Below are 12,307 nucleotides of genomic sequence, written 5' to 3'. Positions count from 1 at the left end.
TCTTCAGTGAGCTATCAAATCCATTTCAGCCCAGCTAGAACAGAAAAGAATAGTCCTTGTCTGCTTAAGGCAGAGCAAACTGAGTGGAAAATAGGAGCTGCTATATTTAACCACTGTGCATTATGTTGTTATAGCAACTGCATCCATAAAACTTATATCAATGATGCCATATAAAAAGCTACATCAGAGAATCATTAGCTGAGCCTATTCTCGTCAATTCCATTTGAAAAAACACCTCTCAGTCCTGCAGGATGTTTCTTAACGTTCGCCAACTCAGTGGTAGGTTGTAAATGAGACTGTGCAGAGGTGATATTTGGGAGCTTTATCACTCTTGAGTTGATTATGATGCCGCTTGAGTACCACCGATGCCGTGTTGCACTTACATGTCACAGCCTGAGTATTGAATGCCCCATTTATGAATGCCATGGGACACAGCATTGTGCAGAAGACTTGCACTGAGGCTCCCTGAAAGAGGAGGATTGATTAAATGCCAGTTCCAAATAAATATATCAACACAATGAACAGTGCATTGTCCAGCCAAATCCCACAGACTCAGTGGGTACAGTTCTCAAAAGCATTACATCCCTACAAGGCACCGTTCTGCTTGGATTGAATTTCCAAGGCCAGGTCTTTAAGGAGGTGTTGAGCAGGAAGGAAGCTGTTTCTTAGGTGACTAGCTTGGTGATAGTGAATGGTTTCCCATCTTCCAGTTTTATTTGATGCCTTCTTACAGTGCAGGGCTAGAATGAGACTCTGATCTCTCACTCCTTTTAAGCAGCTGTAGCCCGTGCATTTCAAACAAGTGGCATCTCATTTATGTTTTTAAAAGAGAGTGCTGTTTTGTATTTCCCTTGCCTTTTCCCAGAATATCCTTTTTTTCAAAACTGGTTACTATTTGCTCCGTCTTGGAAAAGGATGTCCTGTGTCACTGATGTGTTTGTCTGGGATTGTTTAGCCCCTGCTGGAGTTCTAGGTTCCCCACAAAATAGAGAAGGGTGTTGAAGAAATAACAGGTTCCAGTATCTTGTATTTCAGCTTATCCTTTTACAGTCCAGCTCACTTCTGGTGTTTTGTTTTACTGATCTTAAATGTCCCAGGGGGAATTTATGAGTGGTGGCTGTGTTTGCACTCAGCCTGCCCCCGTAAGGTCAAGGCAGAATTGTCCTTCTCCTTTACCCTTTGAGACTCTGTCCCTTCCCTTCAGAAGATTCTGCCCCGTGCCTGGCATATATCCATAGCTGGGTATGTTGTCCTAGATTTTACTTTGTTCCTTTGCCCCTGCTCCCTCCTTCCTTAAATTGACTAAGTTCATTCATCCCAGTGCCCTTCCATGATACTGTTAGAATAAAGTTGAGCACAGGACACCAGCATTGCAGGGATTCCTCCCTCAAAGAAGTTTTTTTCTCCAAAGAAACAGCCTCAAGTAAGGTCCTTCCCAGTGTCACTAGGCTGCTAGCAGCGTGACTGGAGCAGTGACACACCACATTCTTCTCCCAGACAGTGCAGGGACCAAAGGACAGAGCCACAGAGCAGCTCTGTCAACTGGAAGATCTCTGAATCACCACCTTTTTTTTCTGACTGGCAGAACCATCTTTTGCCACTGCAATATGCGTGAGTACAGAGTGCCTGAATAGTGTTTTACAAACTGCGTGTTGCTACATGGTGTAGTTCAGGGTGCATGGAAATGGAGCCAGACAGTCCGGTTAGGGAGGGAGGAGGCGTTCCAGATAGCAAACATTCAACATCTGGCAAGTATATCCTTTCTAATGTCTCTGTGATTCCTAGGAGACTGGCTGTTCTTCCTCTTTCACATCTGTTGTATCAGATTAATTGGGCAGATTAGAGATTAAGATCCTAAATGGAGCCCCAACGCATCCTTAAGACATCCATTCTTTGCCATGCTCTTCAAAATTGTATTTCCCCAGTGCTCTACAGCTGCCAGCACAGTCAGTTCAGTGAAGGGTTTTGCCTTTGGCACGGGAGACTGTTTGGAGAGTGAAGTCATTGATTCCAATGAACAATTCATCACCAAAGAGAACATCACCAAAACTGTAATCCACCCACCAGGGTGTCAGTCCTGCTTTTATCCCAGAGGAGTTTTGTGTTCCCCAAGACTTGAGGTTTCAGCTTGCCATCATGGGGAGGTATCAGTGGTCAGTGCCTCTTAGGAGCTAGTCCACTCACTTTGCTGACATCTTTCCTTGAAGATGACTGAATAAAGACAGGGAATCTGGGAGCTAGCTCAGTCCTGCAGTTTGCAGGATGAAGGTTGTTGGACTATTTCAGTTTTTCTGCTGAGCAGATGTAGCTGATAGCTACAGACAGCAATAGCTTTCAAAGCAGCTGGTCCTTGAGGGAGGAGCTGGTGCGGAGTCCTTGCAGTGCAGAAATGGTGAGTGCCTTCAGCCGTTTCACAGCCTTTTGAATCTTCATTGCAGAGGGTCTCACTTCCCTTCAAATGTGCATGTGAACCTACTACAGGCATAATAAAGAGGGTGCACTGAGAGGTGCCCTGTAATCAGCTGGCCTCTGGCACATGATGGGTGGGTGAGAACAGGCCACCTTAGATCACTTTATGTTTAAAAAGAAAAAGAGCTTATGAAAATTCCCTCTAGAAAAAAAAAACACGTGGAAGGAGGCCCTGAAAAAGAGCCTGTTTGTATTTGACTTTTTGAGATTTTTATGCCAAACTCTTTCATTTCATCCAAACCACAGCAAGTCCAATCTATAAAACAACATTCCCAAAATGGCAACAACAGAGAGCTGCAACCTCTCCCCTACTTGGAAGTGTCCCACAGAGACAGCTCCAGCAGGGTGGAGATGGGAGCGAGAAGATTGATTTGGGAAAGGATTGGATAGTTTTATGAACATGTGCAGGAGGTAGAGTTTTGTGTTTCTTTCTCTCTCTCTGCAGCCACCGTTCGTTGCCACCTCTTGCCTGAGAAATACGAACGCGCAAGGCTGCAGTTCCTCTGCAGGATTACAGCTGGCTGGAGCCCTTTCCCATAGCTCTGCACTGAGCATGGCTGAGTGCTGAAGCATTTGGCTCGGGACAAAAAGGATGAGGAGACAACCAGTTTCTTTGTGCTTGTTCTTCCAGATCAGTGTCAGGTCTGCCTGGCAGCAGCCTTGAGGACCCTTCAGTAACCAAAATACAGTTTGTGTCTCCCTGAACCTTTATACAAGTACAAACTCCTTAATTTGCTGCTGGATCCAACTTTCATTCCCTGCTGAAGATGCTCTCTGCTCCTGCTGAAACGTTTCCGTATGAACTGGATGTCTCCTTGCTTCTGTTTCTGGTGGCCAGGAATGGTTATTATTAGTTCACTCTTGGAGCTGCTCTTCACATCCTTTAATTTGCTGTCAGTTAGTGCTTTGGTGGTCCGTCTGTGGCAGAGCAGCACACGCAGAACAGGCACCAGGACTTCGGAGAGTCAGTCCGATTTCACAACCGCTCGCTGCTTTATCTCTTCAAGCTTGTTTTAAAAAGCTTCTATCCTGCTAGCTTTACCAAGTGCTGAATCACTTCTTTGGGTAGCCAGATGCTAGTTGTGGGGGAAGAAACCTCTGGCAGAAGAGCAGAGCAGACATTAATGGAGATACTTAAACCTTCCTCCCCTCCACACCACACCGAAAAAATCTGTGGTAATGTTTACAAGGCAACATTTAACAATCTTTGACAGAACGGTAGGACTTGAGTAGTGGGGTAGGAGGTGGCCAAGTCAGTATTACAAGGCCATTGTTTAGTAGAAAACGGTATTGCTTGCAGATCTTTGGCTCTGGAGAACAGGACACCATTGGCAGGAGAATCTATTTAAGGCATATGACTTCTGATTGCTGTTTGAGTTCTGCCATGACCTGCATTTCTGGCTTGACTTTTGCTTTGAATTGCTTTGGGTATTCATTACTCCGTGCTTCCTATTTTGTCTACGCCTGTGTAGCTCCTGTGTAGCTAATCCCTTTCCTTGAACTTAACCAATAGCCAGAGATAATCCTAGTTTGAAAGTGACTGGAGAAACATAACAGTTTACATATAATGTATGTTTTATCCTGGTTGATTTACACATGAACTATCACATTGTCCTTCGTTAAATACACCACTATAAGATGATAACAATCTCTTTAAATATTACACAGAGTTAAATAACTTTTCTTTTTTTTATTTTCTTTCTCCTTTTGGCAAATGTTCCATTGTTTGGATTTTTTTTTTTTTTTCTAATGGAAGAGCAACCCTGGGTGTGGGACAGCTCTGAGTGCCATCTGCTGGACACCTGCTTCCTCCCATCCCTGCGATGGGCCAAATCTGGAGGTGATGCAAATGGTGATGTCAGCATGAGTGCTCTGGAGCCATGAACCACAGGCTAGAGCAGGAAAACCAAAAGAATTAAAAAGGAATTGAAGCTAATACCCTCTGATGCCTTCACCATGTCAGGATCATTTGCTTAGGCTTCTTGGTAGAAGTACCACCACTCTTAACACCTCCTGTGCTGGTGCTCTCATTCTGTTTCCAAGGGATGCATTTTTGCTACAGAGACTTCCCAGGACAAAGTTATGAGGGGCTCAAAGTCTTAGCGAGCAAAAAGTTGGAGCAGCTTCTCATATGTCCCAGTGCCAGCGTGGGTTAGAAAGAAGGAAGCTGGTCGCCAGACAGGAGCTGCTGCTGAGGCAATGTCCCTGGTCAGCAAACACAAGATTTTAAAGAGCCAATGCTCTCAGCAGTGAATAGCCTTTGGCAGCCTCTTGCAGTTTCCCTAAGTGCAACATGAGGAGTTTGAGAGCGAGTTGGATTTATGGAGCTTATTTGTGCTGTGTCCCAGCAGCCAGGATGAGGAAAGTAATGGCAGAATCGTGTGGGGAATGAGGCTCGCCACTGCCTGACATGTGCATCCAGGGTCAGCTCCTGAACTTTCTTATAAGATTAGCCATGGTAAACGCGTGTGTATTAAGAGAAAAGTGTGGATTTAGCATACAGAGTTTATACCTGCAAAATCAGGATTTGAGTCACTTCATTGAGTGTTTACCTCCATGTATCTCTTCATTCACAGGTCCCTGCACTCGGAAGGGAAGTTACCCGAAGGTATGTCACATTACACAGCCATGACCCTGCAGGCATTAGGCAATCCTACGTGAATGTTCTGCCCAGGGTTTCAGCTCCCGAACTCACCTCTATTTACAATGCAAACCACAGCTGAACTCTTCCTTGCCCTTTTATCTCTCTGCAGTTTTTTACCAGCTCAGGCTCCTCTGCAGTCACTTCTGTCCTTTGGGGTTGTCCTGTCTTGATGGTGTGATTCAGTGTCTGGCCTATGCCTCTTGCTGTATTGCTTGAATATGAGTGCAATTTCCAGGTCACATCTTACTTATATGCTTTTTTTTTTTTTTTTTTTTGTGACAAGGGCCTCAGAAACCACTACCAGCTCAGCCAAAAATGGTTGCATGTACCAAGCTAAGCTTCCATCAGAATGTAGTCAGTATGGGAAAGGTATCTGAAATCTGCACTGGCACAACAAATTGTGAGAGTGGCTTCTTTCACCTGTAAATGAGCAACTATCTCTGAGAAGCTCTCTGTACAAGTAGGGAAGAGAAAGAAGCAAAGTACAGAAGGAGGCTCTGACCTCCTTTTCTAGCTGCTGTCCCAGAGTAGATCTGCAGCCCTTATCTCTAGCAAACAGTGCCTGACCTGGGGACAAATTTGTGGAACTAGTTTAAGCATAAAGCTGTGAGCTGTTAGGACAGAGTGTAGGAAGGTGGCTCAACCACACCCACCCAGGCAACCTCCTGCACCCTCAGCAGTCATCTGGACTTTGTTTCTTCAATGTTCATTCCCAAATCACTGCAGGATTTGGACGTGGCACAGCAAATGACTTTTAATTCCCTGCTAGCAGCAAGTAGCAGACCAAGATCTGGTGGAAAGAGCATAAGCCAAGATGGCAGAATGCCCTTTAACTGAGTTCTGACTCTAGTCTTAGTTCTCCCATCTATGAAACTGGAGTATTAATGCCAACTTCTTTCCTAGGACCTTTTCTTTGTTCATCTTAGAGATGCAGCAAAGAGCTCTGTGTGTGCTGTGTGCAGTGCAGAGAAAGAACAGGGAACTGCAGTGGTAGATGTCACTCCTAGATGTCAGGCCTCATCTAGACTGAACAACCTTCATGTTCTGTTCATGCAGGTCTGTTAGATCTACTGTGGTCCTGAATATGGGCTGTGCCTCAAATTGGTTCAGGTTTGAAACAGAGTCACGTATAGACAACATTTCCATTTCTCTAGCAGCATCAAGAGACTCCTGAAGCTATGCGAAAGCTTTGCTGCTCTGATTACATCACATCTGACATGACCTACAAACACCAAAGGAACGGGGAGCTCCCATGCTGCTGCTTACGCTAAGCCCTTCCAAATATAGTTCCAGTCTCATTGAAATTCCCAGTATTTATAATTCGATCTGGCAGGCGTGCAGGGCTGTGCATCAGAGGGCCTTAGTGAAACAAGAGTGATGCTGGGACTGAGGCTGCCTGCACAGGGCTGAAAGGCACGTTCAGGCCATGGAAATGTGCTGCTCTGCTGTTGGTAAGAGGCAACTATTTGTGAAAGCCCATGTGATCAGGGAGTCCACCAAAAATCTCTGCAAATGCAAAAGCCAGCTAAGCCTCGCATTGCCTCAGTGATATGCAAATGAGCACCCTAAATATCCTGCTTTGCTTTCTAATGCCTTTAGCCAGCATAAACGCAGCAGGCTTTTTATAATCTATAATCAAGTTCTCCAGCCCAGGCACAAGCACATAGCTTGTTTCAAGAAGCCGAGACAGCTGCTGGATATGCATCCAGCCCTACTACTGGCTCCATCCAGCTGTAACCAGTGCTCCTCCAAAAGAATTGTCTATCAGGAGCAGTGCAAGCCTTTAGCACACATAGATCTGCTAAATAATCTTCTCATTCTAGGCATGCTTGCTGCATAAGTGATTTGGAAGTAGAAAGCCAAGCCAAACAGGCTGCAGGCTTCATGCGCTTCTATTCCGGGCCTAATCCGCTCGCTATATTGATCTTGCCCTTTCTGCCAACGTAGAGAGGTTGTCTTACACTGTTAATCCCACCCTGCCCAGGTCACAGTCACAACAGGCTCTGAAAAGCTTCACCTGCTGGTGTCACAGGAGTAGACTCATCAATGGCAGCACTTCTCTTACCCTGCTTGGCAGGGAGCAGCCTGTTTCACTGAACCCTTTTCCATCTCTCCCTGGACTGTACATTCCTTCCCTGCTTCGTTTCGTCTCACATTCCCATGCGGAGCAGCCTTTGCTGTCAGCATGTGGAGATCCTTGTCGTATCACGAGCACAGAGGACTCACTCTTAGGGTGCCTTTCGTTTTGTGAGGCTGGAATGCCGTGGCTTTGCCTGGTCTGACCGACGGGGGCCCAGGAGGTCACACTGAGCAACACTGAAATCTCTTGCAGTTGTTTTGAGCCCTTATGGCTGAGCTTTGGGGAACAAAAGGGCATAATTGCTACGTGAATTAATGTCAATTTAGGGAAAAAATTGTGAGGAAACGGAAAGCATGTTTTGTTAACAGAGAAGCCCAGGCTTCAAGGATTGGTGGTGGGTAACCCTACACCAGGCTTCTCTTCCCATCATTGCAAGTAGGAATTTAGGTGGCATTGCCAGGGTCCATTAACAACCATCCAGGAAACAAAAGACCTATTGCCCCATGTTGGCTCTAGCCCTGTCCTCACCAGTAAGCACTGAAAAACAAACAGGTGGCCAGCTGGAATGCTGACTACAAGAGCAAGGTGATCCATATCTATTCCTTTCATCTGCTGTGCCATTGTGCACCACCATAAAATTCTTTTCTCTGAAACTACCCACCAACAGATTGGACCTACTGAGGAGCCCAGAGCAGAGAAGGAGGCAAGAGTGGTTCCACTACTCACGGCACATCACAAGTTTGCTACTTGGAAACAAGAAATGTCTTTAGTAGAAGAACTGTCAGGGCACTTCTGTGTGCAGCCGCCACGCTTGTCGCTGCAGAGCATCCTTTGCGAAACAAGCTGAAACCTTCCGGCAGCTGAACAGCGACCGATGTGTCTGGCACTTGCCAAGGTGGACCGTGAGCGAGACGGGGCCTCAGGCTCACCGTCGGGAAGTGGCACAGGCCACACCGGTCACACAGCTGCCTGCATTCCCACACGTCCAAAGGGCTCGCTGCCGGGAGCTTGGCAGTGCCATCGGTCCTTCCAGATGGCATCGCACAGCTGCTGCAATGACCTTGCAAGGGTTGGACGGCTGAGGCTGCGGTGGGACGGGAGCAGGGACATGGGACGGCACTGACATGGTTAAGACAGTGCCTTCAAGGTGCCAAAAGCGATCCTAACCTGGGCAGCCCGGGCAGGACGCTGCTGGCCGGGCAGCGGGCGGTGGGTCGCGGCTCCCCCGCCGCTGGCGGACACCGCCATCTCCCGGCAGCTCCTGGCACCGGGTGTCCTTCAGCTTCTCGAGGGCTTTTCCTCCGGTTCCTGGCACTGCACGGACTTTTGTCAGCGTTTGCCTGGATGGAAATGCCGGTGATTTCCCTTCAGGCCTCTAACCCTGACCATCGCTGCCCACAGCAGGAGAAGATAACTCCTTTGAATGTTCTGTCCACCCTGCCAGGGAGTCGTGTCCCAGGATCAGTGCAGAAAGAGAACTGGGAGTATGGTCCTGGAGCCCTCCACGATACTGGAATAAAGAGCTACCAGTTTTGCTTTTGAGAGTGGAAAAAGCTATTGAAAAGTCGGAACAAATTGTACATCCTTCTCTTGAAGAAAAGAGAAGAAAGAAAGGAACTGAAAGATCCTGGAGATGTGCTGGAGGGAGTTAGTCAGGGCTGCCATTGTCCTGCCGTTGCAGGCTTTGGCTGGAATAAAAGCAAGACCTTTCTTTGCAGTGAAATGAGTTGGCATCACTGGGAAGAGGCAGAGGACACAAATCACTTGTGAGGGGATTTGTGGAGGATCATCCTATGCATGCTGTTTGTTCCTGGGTTCAGTGTGTCACAGACCCCTGGCTAGGGAAGGAATGGTGCTGGTGGGTTATCTTTGAGTACCGTGCTCTACCTTGGAGGCTTGCACAGGTTTCTTCCCTTGTGTCTCCAGGAAATTCATTTACTGTAAGAGCAACAAGTTTTGCTCTCCTGTCTCATGCATGGTCAGACTGAAGGATCTACCAAATGTCCAAAGTAGAGACCTTAGCAGCAGGCTGACTGTTCAGATCCTTGTGGGATGAGACTCCTGAGCACTAGCAGGTCTGCACAAAGGGCTCCTAGCAGAGGCATCATCACCTCTTTTACAGAAAACCACCTTGTGTAGAAACTCCTTTAGGAAAAGATGTTTGCTTCTGCCCCTGTCCTGGAGAATCTTTTCTCTTAGGAGGACACAAGTACTGCCTACGTTTCAGGGCCAAGAGGTATTTGAGCACCACCAGTTTGCTTTGTGCTCAGGACATAACAGCTTAAGCAGCATGAGAGGTGAGCACAGGCTTCACACACTACAGTGGTGGTCAGGCAGCCTCTGTAGCAATTGAGCATTGTTCTTTGTGCCCTTTGTGTAATTTCACTGTTCAAGGGCACACTGAAGACAATCTCATTGCAAATCTCATTGCGTATCTGTGTAAACTGTGACTTCGGCCTCTTCTGTTCAACTTTAATACAATGTCTGAAGTGTGGAGCATAATCACCGCAGCTTCCAAGCCCTAACAAATCCCAAAGCAGATCCCTTGAGAGCTAAAGGCTCTTAATGGGACCATCAGTAGCTCTGAGCTCATCAATGAAGACAATATAGCCATGGTAAAAAGAATAACTTTTGAGTTCAATGGGCTCTTCAAAACAAAACAAAAAAAATCCACACCAGTAGAATCTTCATACATGTTAACTTCATCTGCTTCATCACAAACATCTGAGCAATGAATTCTGGAGCTCTGTTAAAGTGTAACTGCCTGCCTGCCTGAGTTAATATTTGAATCAGCCATTCCTGAATCTTGTAAATATTTTTTCTGTAGCTAAGAATTCGAGTAGAAAGAGGAAATTTAATTTTTGTAGCTGAACTAGAGACTGCTGTTCTAAATTTCCATGATATGCTATAGTGCCAGCATTCAGAGAGCCATTCTGTGCTTTTTCCTCTGAGCCTAACTTCGTAGGAATAATTTAAATTATAAGAAAAGAAAACCCAAAACCCCTCTTGTTTTGAGAGCTAGCTTTGCATTCCACAGACCACATACAGAACAAGAACCAGTACAAATGGTCGTAGACATTCAGTGGGCACAAAGAGATCCTGGTGGAAGCATATGTAGAAGTTGCTCCCCTTTGGCACAAAAAGGATCCCCATGGCCAGCAATACAGGGGAGCCTGCAAAGACCTGCCGAGCCTGGAGTGGTGGGAACCTTACAATAATATTGTTTTGAAATATTTATCCTCTTTCTCTGTCTAGGGTGCCGTGTGCTCGTGCTTGAATCAGTAAATCTCTTCCGGAAGTACATCTCCATCCTGGATATACCCGTTTCCTGCCTCCTGCCCAGAGATGCACTCTTCATACTCACAGAGGAGGAGACTGAACAAGCCAGGGTGAGATGCCTGGTACCTGCTTAACCTGTTTGAATAGCTCACCATCATTGTGAAGACTTTAGTCAGAAGTGTCACATTCACAGAGAACTTTGTAAATAATTATATACATGGATTATAAATGTCACTAATGAACGATCTTCAGTGATTTGTAAAACATGAATGGACAAGACGGATTGTTTCATGTGCTGTGTGGATAGCAGGACAGGGCCGAGCAGACTTGCAGCTTGTGCACTGAGTTTTACACTGTGTCCAGGATGTAGGATGTATTTCAAAGGAAACTGGATCCAACAGAATATTCTGAACATGTGAGTGGCCTGTCAGAGAACGGCATGACTGCATGCCAGGAACAGTGTCCTTGGATAGTAGCTCTAACTAAAGATAGAGACAGCTTGTGAACTTGTGATCCAAAGCTGTTTTCTCTACTGTGAATTTTTTAAACTATTTCGCTGCACGAGATCTCACACATTTAGTCCACAGTTCCTTATATTAGAATCTGATTAGATCCTCTTCCATAGCATGAAAATATTTGCCCAACAAACAGTCTATTTACTCCACAAATTACAGAACTTTCCTGCTTTTGAGGCTGGTAAAAGATAGAGTTATATATGGAAACTACTCAGATAAAGGTGGTGTTATTGCCTTATGGGTTTTTTTTCTGAAATCTGACCTTTCTCAGCTGGTGCACTATAAATAGATGAAGTTTCAGCTGGCGATGTATGATCGGAAGCAGCATGTGAAGTGTTCTCAGATGCACACCTATCGGGTTTCTGCTTCCCCAGCATGCAAACACGTGAGAGCACATAGGGAGGAGGAGTTGTATGTGACAAAGAAACAGTCACAGCTCCAAGCTGGAGCTCATAATGTCCTTTCCAGCAGGACCCCTCTAAACCCTAGGCATCACAATGCTGGTGGCACAGGGGCAGACAGGCCTTTTTCCAGCCTTTGGCCCCATAGAGTAGGAGCCTTCTACCTCCCACTGCTTCTTCCAAGCTCACTGAAAATGGGCCGTCTATAAATTGGCAGTGAACCTCACAGGAGGCCTAGGAAACTGCCCTCACGTTAGGTCTGGAAGGTTCTTGTAATGCTTTCTCAACTGTTTTTCCTTCTAGAGAGCCATGCGGTGTCATCGCAGCCAGCTCCTCTGGTTTCGCCACATCTATCTGCTTTTCTCACGTTACATGGTGATCAATTCACTCCGCCTTCTGTAAAAGAGACGTCGCTCACAACTTCAGGAGGAAAAGAATGAGTGAAAAAAAGACTGTGCCAGGCCCAGGACTAAAGAAAACTCAGCTGTTATGTGCTCAAGAGGACAGGATTCTCTTTGTGTACCATTCTTTCAGACTACAAAAAAGCAGGCTGTGAACTTTCTTCTGAGCATCTTGTTGCCTGATACAGTGAGATGAACAGGGTTTAACGGCTACTCTATTTTCTTACTGTAGAAGCTTAAATAGGTAAGAAATTTGGATTAACCTATTTAGGAGTCAAATGCAGGAGTATTCTGCATTAGAGAAGATACGGCACAAACTATTTTTCCCCAAGAGGATCTAGCACTGAGGACTGCTTGGCAACAATCTCTTGGTGCTTTTGTAAAATCCAGATATCAGGAGGAAATTTTCAAAGATCATGCTATCTTCACAGATAAAACCAGAACCACAAGACCTGTCTTATTCAGTCAGAACTTTAAAAAGCCACAGCTTACGAATAAAACATTAGAAATCATACAAA

At 45.9% G+C, this 12,307-nt stretch overlaps 1 protein-coding gene across 1 annotated transcript in view; it reads left to right on the top strand.

The window, feature by feature from the left end:
• PIGL (phosphatidylinositol glycan anchor biosynthesis class L) overlaps positions 1–12,307 on the top strand; it is a 60,839-nt gene extending 48,532 nt beyond the window's left edge. Inside the window, exons 5-7 of the mRNA XM_086624535.1 lie at positions 5,046–5,077; positions 10,449–10,582; positions 11,692–12,307. Coding sequence (XP_086480661.1) covers positions 5,046–5,077; positions 10,449–10,582; positions 11,692–11,790 — 265 coding nt within the window. The 3' untranslated portion in view covers positions 11,791–12,307. The remainder of the gene's footprint in view (positions 1–5,045; positions 5,078–10,448; positions 10,583–11,691) is intronic.

The sequence above is a fragment of the Tauraco erythrolophus genome, chromosome 21, assembly GCF_009769465.1.
Source record: "Tauraco erythrolophus isolate bTauEry1 chromosome 21, bTauEry1.pri, whole genome shotgun sequence".
Taxonomy (NCBI): Eukaryota; Metazoa; Chordata; class Aves; order Musophagiformes; family Musophagidae; genus Tauraco; species Tauraco erythrolophus.
Note: the sequence above shows the minus strand (reverse complement) of the source record. Positions and strands in the feature narration are given on the sequence as shown.